Genomic DNA, 21,551 nt, shown 5'->3' with positions numbered 1-21,551 from the left:
CATCTGTTTAATAGGAAAATCAAGGATAAGTGCTCAGTTTTTCTAATTCTCTGTCCAAAATGGCTTCCACCAGCTCGTGCTGACCACATGTCCTCAGACAGAAATGCTACTTTTTTAAGGTTTCTATTACATCATTTCTATGAGTAAGATGAAATTCCAGACAAGCAACACTTTTTCATTAGCAGTTAGATTAGTAATTACTTCTAAAATCCTATGTTTTTCAAAGTTTATATCAGATGCACAAATGACCCATCATTAGACATCTTTAAAAAGTTTCCTTCCTTTATAGAAGAAAAAAATGAGTAGTGATTAGTGCTTTTCTTTATACAATTGCTTAAAATGAATATATTTTAAGTTTTACTAAAGTGTTTTGTGAATGCAGGTAATATTTTCGCCCGAGTTAGAAAAACTGAGTTGAGAACTATAGAAGGGACATAACTGAAGGGGGAAACCGGATCAGTGATAAGCATCTGAACTAGTGCTCCACTCTTCCATTGATTCCAGTGGTAATCATTTGGAGATTTGTGTGGGGTCAGAGAACATGTGGGTTTTCCAACTCTCATTTTTGATAGTTTATACATTGAAATTTATTTACCTATATCCCTACCATCTGCCACCATACAAACTCCTTTGGGGAATTGTTCGCTTATCATGGTTAATTGATCACTGCTTTAAAAAATAGCAGGTTTAAAATTTTTTAAGATAGATTTATTTTTATTTATTTTCAATGGTACAAATCCTTACTGCCTCTAGCATATTGTTAGAAGCACCTCTTACCAACACCACAGAGGTGTTACTGAATAGCCCTGAGTTCATGGAGAGGGCTGTTCCCAATCTTATGCAAATGAATTTATGAGTATATGAGAAACCTTGCCTGTGTAGTGAAAAGCCACTTTATTAAAGCATGCCCCTTTATTAAAAAAGCAAAGCAAGCAAACTTATACATCTCACTTAAGAGCACAGATTGGGCTCTAAGCTAATTTGAACAGCAGGTTGGGTTGGGGTCCGAGGCATTATTTACCTCCTGCCTATAGGTTTCAAAATTCCTCTGCTGAATATCTCAGAACAGATTAATTCTCAAGGTCCTGTTTTACTTTGTTGTGTCCACCCCAGAATTCATGGAAAGCATCTGGCAACTTCATCTCTCCTGCCTTCTCTGCTTAGAGAGTAAAACTGCCCTATTTTCTTTTCTCCTTTCCTCTCCCTTTCTGCATTCTCTCATTAGGGAGGTTTTTATTAACCATTTGCTCTCCTGTCCCTGGCTGGGGAAGATAATGGCTTGTTAGTTAAAAACTGGCTGGGATTGCCCACACTATCTAGCCTTGTTTTAACTTTCCTCCTCCTCCTGCCCTGGAACCTGTAACAAAATCATAAGTAAATCTATTGCCTTAAAGCAGTATAGAGGGAAATAACATTTAAAAAAAAAACAACAGAAAATTCACTGTTGTATTTTAAAAAGTCAATTTCAGTTGCCTTGATTACTTTAACATCCTCGCTTTTAAGTCAACCTGATATTAAATTAGATCTGTTTTTAATGTTTTCCTGGGAGATCTTATACAAGGAATATAAGTTTTCTGAGTTATAGTTTTACAAAATGTCTACAAAATGTTGTAAATATCGTCTAGACCAGTGGTCAGCAAACTCATTAGTCAACAGAGCCAAATATCAACAGTACAACGATTGAAATTGCTTTTGAGAGCAAATGTTTTTAAACTTAAACTTCTTCTAATGTCACTTCTTCAAAATAGACTTTCCCAGGTTGTGGTATTTTGTGGAAAAGACACACTCAAGGGGCCAGAGCCTCATGTGGCTCATGAACCACAGTTTGCAGACCACGGGTCTAGACTATAGGGTTCTTGTGAGAATTACACAGATACAGTAGTTCCCCTTATCCAGAAGGGATATGTTCCAGGACTGCTAGTGGGTACCTGAAACTGTGCATAGTAACAAATCGTGTATGTATTGTATTTTTTCTCGCATGTATGTACCTATGACAAACATAATGTTTACATTATGCATAGTAAGGGATTAATAATAATATAATGATATAGAAAAATTACAATAAAATAAGGGTTATTTGAACACTATCCCTGTGATACCATGACAATCGATCTGACAACTAACAGGGTTCAGTGACTAATGAAATGGGCGGGGAGTGTATACAATGTGAATAGGCTAGTCACAGGGCGATTCAGGTCCCAGTGAGACATAGTGGGACAGCTCGAGATTTAATCATGCTGCTTAGAATAGCATGTAATTTAAAATGCATGTATTGTTTATTTCTATTTAATATTTTTGAACCTCAGTTCACTGTGGGAAATTGAAGCCAGCAGTAAGGGGTGGGGGACTACTGTACCTCATCATCACAGGGATAGGGACTTAGTAGGTGGGTCCTGGACAGGGTACAGCCCACATCACCATTCTTGATGGCCTCAGTGCCTCCTTCCCTCACTCCACAAACATTTGTAAAGGAGTTACTATGGTCACATTTTATCCCACTTAATTTTAATGCCTGTTATTTCAGTGAACATGAATTCTTCTGGCTTCTCTGCTCCCACCATTCCTACTAGGCCCCATCCAGCTCCCATCTCACTTCCTGTCCCACCTCAATTAAACACGTCTGCACGATCGCCTGAGTTTTAGCAATAACTGTTGTGTTCATTTAACTCACAGGTTCATCTTAGTGAATTTTGTGTAGGTTTTCAAAGAATTGGCTCTAAACATCCGCCTATTGCAAATTGTTTTATTTAAGATGCAGTGTGTCCTCCTTAGGTGGTACACACAACGCTGGGTCTTGTACTTTCTCAGTGTGCAACCTAAGGTTAACCTTGGAGCAATGTTTATGCTGAAAGAATGCCCTTCATTCTCATCCTCTCTCCTTTTTCTGTCTGCTGTCCCTTTCTAACCTCCCCAGCTTTTCCCAACATCTTCTGCCAAATATTAGTAATATCTGCCTTCTTTCTATTGCGTATGAACAAATAGCACCATCTTACTTCCCACCCAGAGATTCCAGGTGGATTTGGGATTAGTTCCTTGCTTTGTTTCTGCCAGACAGACAGACATACAGACAGACAAGCTAGATGAGATTCCATCCCATTAGCCAGCTTTTAAGTCACTTGGTCTGGGAATGCAATACCCTTATATCTGGCCTCATGTGACTTTTTATTTTAATTTAAATATTTTTATTGTTGACACTATTGTAGATGTCCCCCATTTTCCCCTTTTTTCCCACTTCCACCGAGGCCCTGCTACCGCCCTTGGCCCTCCCCACACTATTTCTGTGTCCATGGGCTATGCATAAGCATTCTTTAGCTAATCCCATCTTCTTATTTCTGCATTTTTGTGGTTAAGAAACTTGCAAAATATAACCCCACCTTGGCAAACAGTCAGTGAGTAAGTTCTGCTAGTGTATTAATTAGTTTACAAAAGACAATCTCTATCCCAGCAGCAGTTTAGTATCTACACATTCGATCAGATAGACACGATAAGCCTCTCCTTGATGTTTTCTGTCGCTGTGCTAGGTAGAAGCTTTGAAATGGAGTTCTTCCTTCCATGCAAAATAAATCTTTCATTTTTATGTAATTCTTTGACCAAACATATTCTTAAGATGAAATATGTTGTGTGTGTTTTTCTGATAGAATTACATTCATTCTTTTCTTTCTTTAAAGCAAAAAATAAAATAAAATAATATTTACTCAGCCTTTCTTCTCTGTTTGAGTAGGGTAAACAAGTATATGGTTTGCTAGTACATCAAAGTCCTATCAGTATCTCTCCTGTTCACTAGAAAACTATGCCATATTTTTTCACTTTAAAAATATATCAAAGATACATATTTTTTTTATTATGGAGTTTCAGCCATGTGCTATTGTTTCTGGCTGTTAAGTGTTTTGCATGGAAGGGTGAACACTATGAAGGGGAAAAACATAAAAGCAAATGTTTGCTTACACCCTGTAACCATGGACCTGAAACAAACAAGTGTTTGTATCCGAATCACAGGGCAGGATTATGAAAACTCACCCAGCTCTTCTCAAACAGAGTCTTGCCAATGTACTGCTTTACAGCAAAATAAAAGCTGTTTTTTGTCTTACTGATTATCATTGAGATGATGAGGTAGCGACAGAGAAATATCGTTCAAAATGTCAAACCTCAGGGAAGGTCGGGGAGGGTGGGGTAAAGGACTTGTGTGCATGCATATAAGCCTCATCAATGGACACAGACAACAGGGGGTGAGGGCATGAGTGGGAGGGGGGTTAGGGGGGAATGGGGGAATAAGGACACATATGTAATGCCATATCAATAAAGAAATTTTAAAATAAATAAATCCTTCCATTTATTTGTAAAGAAACATCTAAGCCCTCAGGACAGAAGAAGCCCTTTCAGGAGCCTGAGCTTCCTTTCTCCTTAGCTGGAACCTCCAGACTTCATTACTACTCCCATCTTTGCTCATATCCTATCCAGTAAAACTGAAAACTCCTTACCGTAAAACTAAACCCACACAAGTCCTGAGTGTTCTGCTCCAGATTACACATTTAAATCCCGAGAGTAGCATGCAATGTGTGGTGTCCTTGAACTTTTCTTTCTTTTTTTTTTTTTTAGTTCTTCCATTCAGAGTGGTTCTTCAATACAGCTGATCTTGCCACATATTTTTTTTTAACCTGTGACTCTTTTTTCATGTTTTATTTTAGTTCTCTTTTCTTTATCTAAGCATCACATTATTATATTGTATCTTTTACATAATTGACTCTGCTTCCTTTTTCCCAAAAAGCTTTTTTTTTCTTTTTCTAAAACTCGTCTGCATTTTCTTTCTATAGAGCTGTTCTTTTACACATTATATGAACTGACTTTCCAGGCACCAAAACACACTCCACTGGAAAACCCACATAACCTTTTAGTTTGTTTGGGGAAATATTTGTACTCCATACCTATTTTTCTTATTCTATTTAAGTTATGTCACTATTTTTGTTTTCACGTTACTTTTTATCCTTTCTTTCAACTTAACACTCAGATGTTGACAGCCCCTCTGCCGAAGGTTAGATTTGGTTATTGCATTCTGGATCAAATTTTACTTATATTCTACTTATTACTTTAGCAGTAAAATAGCTTCTTAATTATATCAGTTGTTTTCTGCTAATCTATTTAATGAAGAAACTTCTCAATTCAAATCAGCACAATTAAATTGTGGATTTAGAATGTATAATATTGAAAATCAACTTTGTCATTTTCTATGAAGTTATTACAAAATTTATTTTAGTTATCTTCTACATCTGCTTGCCTGGCATGGGCATTATTATCCTTACTTATAGGTAAAATGAGAATCTATCTTAACGTGATCTGCATGTGTTACATGACAAATGCATCAAAGAACTGCTACTTAAATCCAATGTCTTCTAATTTTTTTTACCTTAAATTTGTTCCATGATACATCAGGCTATTCTGTATATGTACTTTTATTCCAGCAAATATGAATAGTAACTGATACACAAATATAAACATTCTGTCGCATAAAAAAAAATCAGCACATACTTTATATTTTCCAGCTTACAATTTTCTGACCTGTGTTAATTATTTTTTATTCTTATGCTGATTGACACTGTTAGTTTCTCAAGTTTTTTGGTTTTGTTGGGCTTCCATTAACTGTGATTTGTGCAGCGGCAGATGCTTCTCCTGCATCTGTGTGCACTCATGTTGACAAAACTAATCTGAAGGTAGCTGAAAACAACACCACTTTTTATATGCAGCTTATGGTGGGGCATTTCCAGTGGGCTATTGTAGAAGAAGAGTATTTTTGGATATATCCTCAATGGATTACCTTCATCATTTTTGGTCCCATAGCTGCTTGATTTTGCAAAAACTTTCCACATTTGGTCCTTCACAGAATTATTCCAAACATACTGACATGTGACATGTCCATTTCATCCTCCAATGTAATGATTTTAATATGTTTTTCCAGCAATGTTTGCCTAACAGTTAATGACCTCTCTGGAGAATAACTTAACTTCGTCACACATAAATCTACCCAAAAATAATCTTTGTAGTTGTTTGGTAATTCATTCAATTATTTGGAAATGTTTGTACTAGTTCCTTACCAATACACAGTATTTTTCATATGTTAAAGCTGAAAGGTCACTGTTTGGTTACTATTGTGTCTGAATCATTGTCAGAGACTTAGATAATATTGCACTTCATTTTTATAGGAATAACTTCTGCAAGATTTTTGCTTTTATTTAATACCAAGTTAAATAATATATAATAAATATCATGTTATATACATTCACCCAGTTCAACATCAAAGAAAATTTATTGATGAACAGATAATACAAACTTTATAATATTGGTTTTTGAAAAATCCTCACCCAAAGATATAATTATTGGCTTGATGGGAGAGGAGAGAGAGAGAGAGAGAGAGAAATGTGAGAAAGAACATCAATTGGTTGCCCTCCATAGGTGCCACCAGGGAATCCAACCTGCAACCTATGTATGTGCCCTGAATGGAAATCAAACCTGTAACCTTTAGGTATATAGGACAATATTCTAACCAACTGGCCAGGGCCAAAATACCACAGTATTGCTCTTAATTATTTGTCTTAATATTCATCAATAATTTATTACAAATACCTTTCACACAAAAAATTCTTGAAACTGTTTAAAAATTTTTAAATACATATATTTAATTATAAATAAAAATTCTTCCTTTTATTTGCCTTTGAACCACACCTTCAAGGTTCAACAGAGGGTTACTTTCTGAGAATTAACACATCATTTTTTCATGATTTTACAATCCTACATCAGATCTCTGATCAGCATACTGTTTCTTCTAAAAGCCATTTTACTGAGTGTGTTTTTCGTTAAATTTATTGGGGTGACGTTGGTTAATGAGTTCACATAGGTTTTAAGTGTACATTTATATGACACATGTTTTGTATATTGCATTCTGTACCCACCACCCAAAATCAAATCATCTTACATCACCACATATTTGGCACCCTTTACTACTTCCCCCCCCACACACACACAATACTTTCTTATCAATTACCTCTCATTGTCTATGTCTATGAGTTTTGTATCCCACATGCTTCTTAGCTTTTTTCTGATTGGCTTATTTCACTTATTATAATATTTTCAAGGGCCATCCATGTTGTTGCAAATGGCAATATGTCATATTTTCTTATAGCTGAGTAGTATTCCATGGTATATATGTACCACATCTCTTTATTCAGTCCTCTATATAAAAACACTTTGTCTGTCTCCATATCTTGGCCACCATGAACAATGATGCAATGAGTATTGGGGTGCATGTATCTTCAAATAAATGTTTTTGAGTTTTTTTAGATAGATACCCAGAAGAGGGACTGCTAGGTCACATGGTAACTTTATTCCTAATTTTTTTGAGGAACAGCCATACTGTGAAGGAGGGTTCCTTTTTCTCCACAACCTCTCCAATACTTATTTTTACCTATCTTGTTGATAGTAGCCATTCTAAGTTGAAAGGTGGTATTTCACTGTAGTTTTATGTTTTGTTTTGTTTTGTTTTTATAATAAATCTTTATTGTTCAGATTATTACAGGTGTTCCTCTTTTTTTTCCCTCCCATAGCTCCCTCTACCTGATTTCCCACCCTACCCCATGCCCTTATCCCCACCACTATATTCATCCATAGGCGTAAGATTTTTGTCCAATCTCTTCCCACACCCCTCAGACCCCCTTCCCCTGAGAATTGTCAGGCCACTCCCTTTCGATGTCCCTAATTCTATTATATTCACCAGTCCATTTTGTTCTTCAGATTTTTTATTCACTTGATTTTTAGATTCACTTGTTGGTAGGTATGTATTTGATGTATTTTTGTTATCCATAATTTTTACCTTTTTCTTCTTCCTCTTCTTAAAGAAAACCCTTCAGCATTTCATGTAATCCTGGTTTGGTGGTAATGAACTCCTTTAGCTTTTTCTTGTCTGTGAAGCTCTTTATCTGACCTTCAATTCTAAATGATAGCTTTGCTGGGTAGAGTAATCTTGGTTATAGGTTCTTGCTGTTCATCACTGAATATTTCTTGCCACTCCCTTCTGGTCTGCATAGTTGTATGGGTACTCTCTTGTAGGTAGCTAGCTGTTTTTCTTTTGCTGCTTGTAAGATTCTCTTTTTGTCTTTTGCCCTTGGCATTTTAATTATGATGTGTCTTGGAAAGGTCTTCTTTGGATTCTTCTTGTTTGGGGTTCTGTGCACTTCCTGAACTTATAAGTCTATTTCTTTCACCAGGTAGGGAAAGTTTTCTGTCATTATTTCTTCCAATAGTCATTCAATATCCTGCTTTCTCTCTTCTTCTGGCACCCCAAAAACCTGGATGTTGGTACGCTTAAAGTCGTCTCAGAGGCTCCTTACACTATCTTCATATTTTTGGATTCTTTTTTATTTTTGTTTTTCTGGTTGGGTGTTTTTTCCCCCTCATATTCCAGATCTTTGGTTTGACTTTTGGGGTATGTTGATCTACAGTTGAGTTTCTGTACATTTTTTATTTCATACAATGTATGCTTAATTTCTGACTAGTCCTTTTCCATTTTTTTGGCATTCTCATTAAGATCCTTGAAGGTCTCACTAAGCTTCTTGGAGGTCTCATCAAGTTTCTCAACAGTTTTTAGAAGATTCTTGAGTAACCTTATAAATGTGGTTCTGAACTCTGTGTCATCTAGTAGTTTACTTTTCTCCATCTCTCCCATTCGTGACATGGTTCTGTGCCTCCTCCTTTTGGCTGCCTCCCTGTGTTTATGGAGTGGCTTTGTGTGGTCAGTGACCTATAGGGGCCAGTAGTTCAGCTTCCCTAGTCACCTGGGGTGGTCACTCTTGGTACACCCCTTCGTGGGCTGAGTGCAAATTCTTGGTGTAATTGAGCCTTGATTGCTGTTGGTACACTGGGGGGAATTGACCTGAAGGCCAATTGGCTGTGAGGACCTGCTGTGTCTATAAAAGAACTGCTACGCTGCAGACACACTTATGGTGCAGGCCTTGTTTCAGTGAGGCTTTGGTGTTCACTGAGTCCATCTCCCAAATGTTTCACTGTAGTTTTGATTTGCATTTCCCTAATAGTAAAGTTGAACTTTTTTTTTTTTGATTGACCATTTGTATGTCTTCTTGGGAAAATGTCTAGTCAGGTCCTCTGCCCATTTTTTAATGGATTGTTTGCTTATTTGGTGTTGAGTTGTATGAATTTTTTATATATTTTTACATAATGAACCCTTATCTGAGCTGTTATTTATAAATATCATCTCCCATTCGGTTGGCTGCCTCTTTGTTTTGTTGTCAGTGTCTCTGGCTGTACCAAAGCTTTTTAGTTTGATATAGTACCATGAATTTATTTTTGCCTTTATTTCCCTTCCCTTTGGGGTCAAATTCATAAAATATTCTCTATGACAATGATCCATAAGTTTACTATGTATATTTCTTCTATATTTTATTGTTTTGGATCTTATATTTAAGTCTTTGATCCATTTTCAATTAATTTTTGTACATAGGGAAAAACTCTAATCTACTTTCATTCTTTTGCATGTGGCTTTCCAATTTTCTCAACATCATTTATTGAAGAGGCTTTCTTTTCTTCATTGTGTGTTTTGGACTTCTTTGTCAAAAATTATTTTCCCATAAACATGAGGTTTTATTTCTGGGCTCTAAATTCCATTAGATTGGTCTGTGTACTTGTTTTTCTGCCAATACTATGTTGTTTTTTATTATCAGATCTCTATGATATAATGTGAAGTCAGAGAGTCTGGTACCTCGGGCTTCATCCTTTTTTCTCTGGATTGTTTTGGCTATTTGGAGTCTTTTGTGGTTCCATACAAATCTGACAATTATTTGTTCTGGGGTTTTTTTTGTTTGTTTTTGTTTTTTTGTTTTTTTATCTTTGCATTTCATTGTGTCTTTTTCAATCATTTTTAATCATGCTTTGTAGTTTTCAGTATATAGATTCTTCACATATTTTGTTAAGTTTATTCTTATGTACATTATTTATTTTGTTGCAATGGCAAAATGATTTTTTTCCATTTCTTTTTCTGAAGTTTCATTGTTAGTATATAGGAAAATAGTAAATTTTTATACATTGACTTTGTATCCTGAAACTTTTCTGTATTTATTTATTTTTGCTAATAGTTTTCCTGTTGAGCCTTATGGATTTACATGTATAAAATCATGTTATCTGAAAAAAAAAAGTGACTCTTTTACTACTTCCTTAGCAATTTAAATGCCTTTTACTTTTTCCTTATGCCTGATTGCTCTGGCTAGAACTTCCAGAACTATGTTTATTAAGAGTGGTAAGAGTAGACATTCTTGTCTTGTTCTGATTTTAGAGGAAAACTTTCAATTCTTTACAATTGAGTATGATTTTATTTTTTCCTTCTTTTTAAAAATATTTTTTATTGATTTCAGAGAGAGAAAGGGAGAGGGAGAGAGATAGAAGCATTACTGATGAGAGAGAATCATCAATTGGCCACCTCCTGCATGCCCCCACTGGAGATCTAGCCTGCAATCCAGGCATATGCTCTGACTGGGAATCAAACTGTGACCTCCTGGTTCATGGGACAAAACTCAACTACTGAGCAACATTGGCTGGGCACCATTGCATATGATTTTAGCTGAGTGTTTCTCAGAGATGATCTTAATTATGTAATGATACTCTCCTTCTATACCCATTTTATTGAGTGTTTTAATATAAATGGATGTTGTACCTTATCAAATGCATTTTCTGCATCTATTAATATGATTATGTGATTTTAATTCTTTCCTTTGTTAACATGGTGTATTACATTGACTGAATTGTATGTTGAATTATCCTTGTGCCTCTGAAATGAACCCCACTTAATCGTGATATATATATATATATATATATATATATATATATATATATATATATATATATAGATATTTTTTTTACATACTTTTGTATTCTATTTGCTAGTATTTTGTTTAGGAGTTTTGCATCTGAATTCATCAGAGATATTGCTGGGTAGTTTTTTTTTATATATATAGTATTATCTTTGCCATGTTTTTGTATCAGGGTTATGTTAGCCTCATAAAATGCTTTAGGAAGTATTTTCCCCTTTAGCAATTTTTTGGAAGAGTTTTAGGAGGATAGGTATTAAATCTTCTTTGAATATTCGGTAGAATTCACTATTGAAGCCATCTGGTCCCAGACTTTTAATTTTTCGGAGGTTTTTTCAATTTCCTCACTGTTGTTCAGTCTTCTTAGATTTTTTCATTTCTTCATGATTTAGATAAGGAAAGTTATATAATTCTAGGAACTTACCCTCTTTTCTAGGTTGTTGAATTTAGTGCTATATAGTCTTTCATAGTATTCTAGTATGACCCTTTGTATATCTGTAATTCCTTTGGTAACTTCTCCTTTTTCACTTTGAATTTTGTTTATATGAGAATTTTCTCTTTTTTCCTTAGTGAGTATAGACAAAGTTTGTCAATTTTATTAATCTTTCAAAGAACCAACTCTATTGCATTAATTTTTATATAGTCATTTTGTTCTCTACTTCATTCAATTTTGCTCTAATTTTTATTAATTCCTTTTCTCTGCTGCACTATGTTTCTATTCCAAACCAAGAGAGAATATGGACTACGATTTACCCAAATCAGAGACCATGTTTATCTTTATTTCAAACAGTGGTGGCCAAGTGGCTTAACTAAAGATATTAACTGACATTGAGGCTAACCTCCCCTAATAACCCTTTCTAGAAGATTTAACAAATGTATGTCCAAACATTTATTTAATTTGTCTGCTTTGAATATCTTTCAGGCAAAATATACAGAGATTCTGATTACTACATCTCCGGGTAAGTAGAAAATGAGTTATGCATTGTGATTCCCAATGAACCAGGGAAAGTAACAAATGCAATATTGCTTATAGGTTTGGTTCAGGGAAATTGTATTTGGATTAAAATACAATTAAAAGTGACTTTTAATTATTTTTATTCCCATCTGAAAATTAAAGGCTATAGCATTATTATTAAGAACTTTGATAGACAATAGACATACAAAGATGAAAAGATGCAGAATCTTTCAAGGATTTAATAATCAATCTATTGTAGTATATCTTCATTTAGTCAAAATTTGATTATACAAGCACATTTTATCTATAAAAAGTGGTTGGCATGTTAATTCACACATTTGTGTATATACTTCTCAACTTGCCTATTTCTGATTACATATTTTGGGAGCCAAAAATTACCTATGACTTTAAACAACATTTATATAGTCATGGAACCCAAACATATATTTGTCTATTCAAAGAAATATCTATTAAGCAAATTAAGTTAACAGTTATAAAACCAACTTCTGATAAACCCCTAAGCTTGCGTTTTCCTCAATCTGACAACTTTCCAGCCCCTTAAAATGGCTTTATATTGTATTGTAGAAATATCTTTCATTTTTACTTTGATATTGGAACCCTATATTTTTATCATAGATTTTGGAACTGAAAAGAACAATAGGGATTAAATAGTTTAATATTCTTGACTTATAAATAAGAAAATTGTAACTCAGAATATATGTTCAAGGCCACCCATGCATAAGTAATGATATTTTATAAATTGAACTTAATTATTTAATTTACATAGATAATTTAGATATTTTTCTACAAAGGACTTAACAATAAAATAATAATAAAATATAAATAACAACTTTAAAATGTAAACTAGAGAAATAGGTATATGCAAAAATAGAAAATTTGGGCCCTAGTAAAAAATAAGATTTTAAATTTTTGAATGCCATTTAATGTGTCTATTTTTTAGAGGACTATTTCAGACATCTTCTGAGCAATGGATAATCTGATCTGACCCAAAACTCAGAGGTACACTGGCCTCTGGGATATAAACTTATTAATTTGTTTTTAATAATAATTCATCTTCCACATAAAACACTGCCACACATTTGTGCTTAAAGTTTATTAGATATTTGCAAAAGACTGAAGCTATTTGAAATTGATAACTAAAATACACACACACACATATATATATATATATATATATATATATATATATAAATTTGTTAGGCAACTGCTTCTGAATAATTTTTCATTTGAAATGATTAATCATCTGAGACTTGCCTATAGACTCAGGGCACTGCATTATAAATCACATCTTATTTTTATTCATAATAAATGAAATGATATTCATATTTTTGGATATGATTTATCATTTGCAGATTGTATCTGCTATTTGTGTGAGCTACAAAAATAAATGGATTGTCTTATTAAAAATTCTTTACCTTTTGCTATTAAAGTCTCTGCATAGTCAGGGAAAAACCATGAACAGTGTCTCCTCCGTATCCCAGTATTAAGTTGCATTGAATTACTGATGGAAAGAAAGGTTATGAAAGAGTTCCTTTTATAAGAGAATCAAAATGCATGCTAGCCTCTGGACTTTTCAAATCTTTTATCCAGGTATCATTTAATCTGTAATTTTTTAAGGACATCTACTTGCTATTTACATATATTCTATCTTCTTTCAGAAGCATGGTGAGTAATATAGGTGTTAAGCCTTGAGATAAGAGTGTTTTGTTTTTTTTCTTTTGATACAATTCCCTCCAACTCTCTGTGATATGTGATCTCAAAGTTAAAGCAGTTGCTACTATTTTATGAAATGTCACTCTCACTGCCTGGCAGGTCTTTGTTCCCAGACTTCTATTGTGAAAGGTGGTCACCAGGGCCATCTTTACTGTCTGGTGACAATGGCGGATGTCTGCTGTATTCCTAACAGGATTACTCAGATGAGACTATAAGGAAACTTAATCAAACACCAAGAGAAAATAGGATTCAGGGCTTTAGGACCAGCCTTGCATTACAATGCCAGCACTGCCAGCTACTATCTGTATATCTTTGGACAATTTACCTCTATGAGCTACAAATTCCTTATATGCACAGTGGGGATCAAAATAAAATGCATCTGAGGGTTCAGTGAGCACTGGCATAAAGAAAAGCTTTCATAATTGCTAGTTATTGCTGACATTGCATATAAAGTTAGGGAAAATACATTAATATTTCTGAATCTCAGGCTTCTCTAAAATGGGGAATGATAATAGTATTTTGGCAGAATTTCCCTGGGTCTTTGATACAATGTATGTAACACATAGAACAGCATCTGGTTGTAATAGGCAATCAATCATTTTATTGCATCTTCCAATATTTCTTTGGCCTTTTATTTCTTACACATTCCTGTCAATGAATATTTACTTAATAAACACAATTTTAAGGGATTTTTCAGAGTGAAAGTCTGAGCAAGCAACCAGGTAATACACTGTATAGTTAAGAAAACAGGTAAGTTAGGTTCTAATCTCAGCTCTGCCACTTATTCTCATTTATAATGAATGAGAATATTCTTATGAACTTCAGCAAATATATGACTGCCTGTGCCTTACATTCCTTACCTTTAATAGAGGGATGCTATAATGCCTATTTTGTACGATTGTATAAGGATTCAATAAATGAGTATCTAAAATACACTTCAAGTAGCATCTGACAAACAGTAAGTGCTAAATAAATACTTTCAATCATTATTCCCTGAAAGAAGGTCCAAAAATGACTTTTCAAATTTATACACACACACACACACACACACACACACACACACACACACACACAGAGGCAGGCATGCTTGCACACTTGTATTCACTCACTCGCACATAAATGTATCTACATTGGTTGGCCAAGTCTGAACAAAACAATAGTTTACCTAATATCAAATTTAACTAAGAAATTAGTTAAGAATTTTGTCTAAAGTGGATTCTAATAAAATAAATATTTTTCTCCTTATAGGGAGGATGAGTGTTATATTGAAGACACACCAATTTATGGTAACTTAGATAATGTGGTCCCAGGTAAGTTCTATTTTTCCAGAAATTAACACCCCCTCTTCACTTAATTCCACAAATAATTTGAGTTGGCTTATTTTTGTTACAATCAGATTTAAATACCCTATGATAACATAAATTCAAACATGGTTAGTATGTTATTTGTTATGTATTCCCAAAGCCACACATTATCAATTGCATTGCAGCACTGGGTATAAATTAGTATCCTGTTTTCTATATGCTCTCCATTTCACTCCAGCAGTAATGAGAATACAGGAAGACTCTATTTCCGTGAATGTTGACACACAAAGACTTCTGTGAAATGCTATTTCTAGAACAGAAAGTGGCCCAACCAGGGAAACAGTGTTTTATGCACTGTATTCAAAAGCAGTGAAATATCTGGAATAATAAATACATTTTCTGTTTTCCCTTGTGGAAACTTGTTCTTTGTAAGTAGAGACCCTGGGGCTGTTTTGATGGCAAGTGGGGAAAGAGAAGAGCTAAATCTTCATGGAGTGGGTTATATATTTTTGTTCTGATGTAACAGGTCCTCATCAATTCCCATCACCCCTTATTACCTGAAACATCCCAACCACCCAAAACAGAACACATCAAGTTCCTCAAAACAGAACACTGTGATCTGATCCCAGAGCCTGATGGGAGGAGCCAAAAGGGTGATGCTAGTGCTCAAGCCTGTGCTTGCCCTGCAGGCACTTGACTTAATGCTGGACCGGAGAATTGGGCTTCATTCCTGCAGGTCTCTGAATCTCAACACAGAGATGTCCAGGAATGGACTAAATGGATCTGGATCTCTGCATATCAAAACAGTGTGGAATTCTCCTAAAGTTAGGAATGTGAGGGTTTTATAGGATTCAAGCATGTATATCATTGTTGTCTTTCTTCTATAGCAAAGTGCCCTCTAATCTCTGCATCTGAGGTAACAGGAAGTGTTTTTCGGCAATGAACTAGTAAAATGAGTTTGCCCTCCTGTTTCACCTTGTGGACTCATGGTGCTACCCTATAAGATTTGAGGACTTTGTTGTTTATGTATTCTAGTTGCTTGAAGCTACCATATCTACAATTTCCATGTCTAAGTGAGCACAGGGGTCCTTCCCACAGGTTCTGATGTAGGCGGTCCAGGAATCTGCTATTTAACAAACCTCCCAGGTGATCCTAATGCATGTTTTCCATGAACTACGCTTTGAGAAAAATCACTCTATGGACCCTTTCTTTTGTGTTGCTTTCAGAAAGCGGTAATTGGGAGGTACTTTGTACTATAGTAAATATATCTTTATTTTTCTATGGGGTCAAATTGGAGCGGCCACTTTTCTGCCAAGTCACTAGCCACCCTACCTGTCACTAATTCTCTTTCCTGTCCTTTTTAAATAGGCGTATCTGGACTAAGAAAGGCATTAATGATTCACTAAGCCTGTCCCCACAGGCTGAAATGAGTGCAGGTCTGCTAGCTGGTGGATGCTGCACAGAAACTCCCAAGTCCTTACAGTCAGCATTAGACAGCCCAACTTCAAAATAGCCCAGCTGAACTGTCCTGTCATTCATTTATGGAATAAAAACCATACTCTAAATCCTTTTTTAAAAAATGACGCAAGGTTCAGAATGCCGCTAAGTAAAATATTTTACTCACAGAAATAATTACCTGATTGTAATCATCAATGTAGGTGCACTATACGTTATTCCACCATACATCATTTGCAATTACACTTAAATAGTGTAAAACAGGCAAAAACTTAACTCATGGGATCTCTACAACATCTAAATGGTAGTTTGAAACTGCCATGGCCTACAATGATATTTTTTAAATAGCTATGATCTAGTCCTTATTCCAAGAGACCTCCCTTTGTCTAATTGTTAATGCTATTGGGCAAAAGACTTCTTTCCTAACCTGCAGAGAGCAGATTGTGCTTTCTTATCTCTGCGTTTTCATGACAAAGATAAGTTAAATGGTTCTTTGAAGTTTCATATTTACAGCTAAATGTTGCTTGGGTCATGTCTCTTTATTTGTGCCAATATATTTTGCTTTTCCATTGTCAATCATAAATCTTTCAACTCCCAAGAACAAATGGATGAAAACTGCTATGAACAAATGAAAGCCCGACCAGAGAGATTTGTGAACGAACTGCAAGAAGCTACCCCACCTGCACTGGTGAGTTTTGTTTTCTGTATCAAGGGTCAAGTCTAGTCGAGATCACAGCACAGCTGCAGGTTTCAAGAGCAGAGAAAGAGTGCATTCTGATGCACAATTGAGGTAGTTGTTAGAACATTTAGAGTAAATGTGTTAAGTTTTTGTACCTGAATTCTAAAGGGAAACTGAAAGACAAGTAAATGCTATTCAGACTCAAATTCAAAGATTCAAAACTGTGAACAATTAATTACAAAGGCAATAGATTTGAATGGAAAAGTGGATTCTCTTCCCAAATAGTCAACTAAAAGAATTATATGTATCACAGAGATAATATAAGAGTTGACACATGCATAAGATACATAAGACCTAGATATTGGAAATTTATGGGAAGAGGAGGAAAGAAAGAAGGAAAGAAGGGAAGGAAAGAGGGAAGAAGGGAGATAGATGTCTTTAGTTAAAAGGTAAATGAGCTGGATATAAAACATCATGCTTCTATTTTATATTTGCCTTATATTAAATTTAATACAAGTCTTATGGCTTTGGTCTTATGGCAAGAGATGTATTTACACAGAGCTTAATTAGAAATAGGCAGGGAGTAGCTTACGCAAAAACTTAAGGAGAATTGGAGAGTTTCTATTTTTCCTACCACAATCAGCTCAACATCTTCAGACAGAGCACTTACTTCATCAAAGGTCATTCACAGTTCTTAGCCTATATGCTGCTGAGGTATAAATTTCACTTAAAATAACTCTTATTTCTTCTCCTCCCAGATTTTGTTTCTTCAATGATGTACACTCTTGCTACTGTCTAAAAAACAGCTATAGGACAGTATTTCCTATGCAGTTGTGATATGTCAGGTCTGGCATTATGTGCTTTCTATGTATTATCCTCTTAAATTCTTTGAAGGAAGTAGATTATTATTCCAGTTTGACAACTTGAAAAGGATGAAAGACTTGCCCTAGAGCCCAATATCAACAGTACAACGATTGAAATTTCTTTTGAGAACCACATTTTTTAAACTTAAACTTCTTATAACTGTCACTTTTTCAAAATAGACTCGCCAGGCTGTGGTATTTTGACGAAGAGCCACACTCAAGGGGCCAAAGAGCCGCATATGGCTCACAAGCCACAGTTTGCAGACCACTGTCCTAGAGTAATCAGGTACTAGGTGGGAAAACAGAATTTAAATTTAGTCCCATCTAACAGAAAATATTCTCCTCCCTAAGATGGATCACATCTTGGAAACTTCCCAATAAGGCAGAATTTTTCTGTTTTTCTTTATATGAATTCCCTCCACAGCCAAAGTTCTTGAAATTTTTAATAAGAGAGCAAAATGTGGTGAAGTCTAAGGAAAGGTAAAGTCGCCCTCTGATTGGGCAAATCTGTCATCAGATGTTCAATTAATCGTAAAATGTATTTTCACATAGAAGGAATGAAAAACTGCATGTAATAATATGACCTGCTAAATTCATAATAAGCAAAAAAGAAACCTGAAAAAAAAAAAAGATTATCATATAACTACACCATCTGAAATGTAGAAATTCACAGCACCTTAGCTACTAGTAAAAAATCTGAGAATCTGGAATAGAAGTAGCTATTTAATACATATGACTTGAATAGGCCAGTTTTATTTGAGTTACATGTACTTTTACCTAAAGTGGAAATTGTGCAAAACCTTAAAATGTCCTTAAAAGTTTTCTCTTTTAGCCAAAACCGCTTTGGCTCAATAGATAGAGCATTGGCTTGGGGACTGAAAGGTCCCGGGTTCGATTCCGGTCAAGGGCATGTACCTTGGTTGCAGGCATATCCCCGGTGGGGGGTGTGCAAGAGGCAGCTGATCGATGACTCTCTCTATCTCTCTCCCTTCCTCTCTGTACAAAATCAATAAAAAATATATTTTTTTTTAAAGTTTGCTCTTTTATAAATTATACCAGAGGCCTGGTACATGAATTCATGCATAGGTAGGGTCCAGATCGGCCCTGATCAGGCCTGCCTGGCCAGGGGGAGGGGACGCTGGAGGTTGGCTTGCCAGCCTCGTCCCAGATCTGGGAGGGAGGACCATTCAGGGGCAGGGCCAGCTGGGGAGGGGCTGCAGGCAGTTGGGGAGCTGGCCCTGCCCCCGTTAGGGTGAGGGGGATGATCAGGGACAGACATGGCTGACTGGAGGGAGGGGCCATGGGTGGCTGGCCAGCTGACCCCACCCCCTGATTGAACTCCCAGTCAAACGGACAATTTGTATATAAGTCTTTTATTATATAGGATAATTAACAACACTTTAAGTAGATTTGTCTTTATTCTATTATATCATTCTCATAAATTTAGTTTCACTAACTAGAAGTAATTTCTTTAAATTCCTTCCCCTTTGAAAATCATATATACAATTCAGAACTTGTAATTTCAGCATTTCAATCTTCTATGAACTGGGAAGAGTTTATCAGGAAACCTAATAATATAATGAGACCACAAGAATTCTCATATCCTAAACAATATGAAAGACACAGTGTGTGCTTGCTCCTCTCTTATCTTCATGTCAAAATCTCCCATGAATCTCTCCTTTCCCTCCTATATCAGAAGCACCCTCTCTTCTTTCCAAAGCCAACACTACTACTTATGATCTTGACCATTTCTCCTATTTATTTCCATATCTTGCACCTTAAATAATTTGTCTCCATTTTCCGCTTTTAAAACACTAATTATTACTATTATTACTATTTACCAAAATACACAAATCACCCCAATATTTAAGAACAAAACTTGACTTCAGCTTATTTAACTCCTAAATTTATTCTTCTTTTCTCTACTGTTTCCATTTTTTTCCAGAGATAAGCATTCTTTTACCTCTGGCTGGATATTTTCTACCCATGCACTCAACTGAAATAACATGCTGGAAGTCACAAGTAATTGTACCATGTACAGTTCATGGTTCTTTCTTGGGATCATGGTTTTTGAGCTCTGCAGCACTTGATAAGGTTGACCAATTGTTGACCAGACTTATATTGTTGGGAATGCTGTAAGTTATAAGTACAGAAACCCAATCCAAACCACTTTAGCATAAGAGGAAAATCTCTGGCTCACATGACAGGGAGCTGTAAGGGAGTAATTGTTTCTGAGATGACTGAATATGAGGGCTCTCTTCGCTTCTCCTCTCTCCCTCCCTCCCTCTTTCCTTCTGTTACTGACTTCATGCTCTTCCATTACCACAGACTCTTCCCTTGAGGTTGGGCTAGCCTCTGGAAGACCCAGGTTTTCTTCCTCCCAACTCCAGGAAACAGCACGTTTTTTATTCCTGCATCTGTACATCAATCCCAAACGTGCTGCATAATTGGCTCTGCTGAAACCACATGCCTTCTATTCTCAGACCAATTTCTATTGCCAGGGAGATGGATTGGTTCCAGCCTAGGTCACATGCTTAGTCCCCTGCTGAGCTTGGGGTACATCCCTGTAATCCAGACCAGGGGAGGGGGAGGGATTTCCCAAAGGAAAATGAAGAATTATCCAGTTTGCCTGAAATAGAGTTGATGCAGGGGAGTAATAGGAACCAATATTTAAAAGGTGGAGTAGCATCAAGCATGGAAAACCTTGCATGTCAGGAAATGAAATTCAAACCTTAGGATAGGCTAACATTTGGAGACATGACAGTAAAAATGTGAAAGTTGTGCCTTTGGAAGGTAATTTGAATATAGCATATAAGCTAACTGGCAGTTTCTTGCTTTTCAGAGAACTTAGAAATTCCCAGATGTCATCAAAGTGAAAGAATGGGCTAACAATGAAAAAATTAACATGTCTCTTTTTAGGCAATTGATGAATCACAGATGTTTTACGCCTCACTGAGTCACAATTGTGAGGGGAAGCCCAGAAAGCCCAGGAAACAAAATATTTCTGTATCAGACAAGAATGAAGATGAGCTGTTACATGGAGTGAACACCAGCCTTCCTGAGACTACCCTGGTGTACAGCCTCCCACCCGCGAGCCCGGCAATTGAGGAAAACATTCACGATGATCCCGTTAGACTGTTTGGATTGATTCGTGCTAATAAAGAACCTGTGACTTAGCTGGATAATGATTCAGCTCTTATTGAAGAAGACTGTGAAAAACAACAACAAAAACCCCCACAAGATCCATCATTGACACAGCGAAATGTGGCTGGGTGATGATCTGATCATTTGTTGGTGAGATGGCGGTTTACCTTTTTATCCAGAACTCATGTTCCTGCACACGGAATGGGATGTCATGAAAATTAGTTTTTGAATTAGTTATTTTAATTCACTTAACAAATATCTAATAGTCAAATGTAAAATAAAATCAGGTTTACAAATTGAGCTTGATGGCAAAGTCACAACTTCACCAACAATGCTCAATACTAAGTGAATAAAACAAAAAAAATATTTAAAGTATTAATATGTTCTGGAACACATTGGGAAAAGAATAAAAGTCTATTTTTAAAAACAATTCTCTTTTCTAACCAAGGTGAAACACCTCATAATTGGAAGAAATTTCTTTTTATTTTATTGAATATATTGGGTAACACTGATTAATAAAATTATATAGGTTTCAGGTGTACAATTCTATACTAT

General features: G+C 35.6%; 1 protein-coding gene across 2 annotated transcripts in view; it reads left to right on the top strand.

The window, feature by feature from the left end:
• LOC118724261 (T-cell receptor-associated transmembrane adapter 1) overlaps nt 1-21,077 on the top strand; it is a 32,850-nt gene extending 11,773 nt beyond the window's left edge. For both annotated transcript variants that reach the window (XM_036447310.2, XM_036447308.2), the window contains 4 exons: nt 11,785-11,821; nt 14,800-14,861; nt 16,910-16,998; nt 20,772-21,077. In XM_036447310.2, coding sequence (XP_036303203.1) covers nt 11,785-11,821; nt 14,800-14,861; nt 16,910-16,998; nt 20,772-21,029 — 446 coding nt within the window. In that variant the 3' untranslated portion in view covers nt 21,030-21,077. The remainder of the gene's footprint in view (nt 1-11,784; nt 11,822-14,799; nt 14,862-16,909; nt 16,999-20,771) is intronic.
• Nucleotides 21,078-21,551: the final 474 nt, after the last annotated feature.

Source organism: Pipistrellus kuhlii, unplaced genomic scaffold, assembly GCF_014108245.1.
Source record: "Pipistrellus kuhlii isolate mPipKuh1 unplaced genomic scaffold, mPipKuh1.p scaffold_m20_p_2, whole genome shotgun sequence".
Lineage (NCBI taxonomy): Eukaryota > Metazoa > Chordata > Mammalia > Chiroptera > Vespertilionidae > Pipistrellus > Pipistrellus kuhlii.
This window is presented reverse-complemented; position numbering and strand designations above follow the sequence as displayed.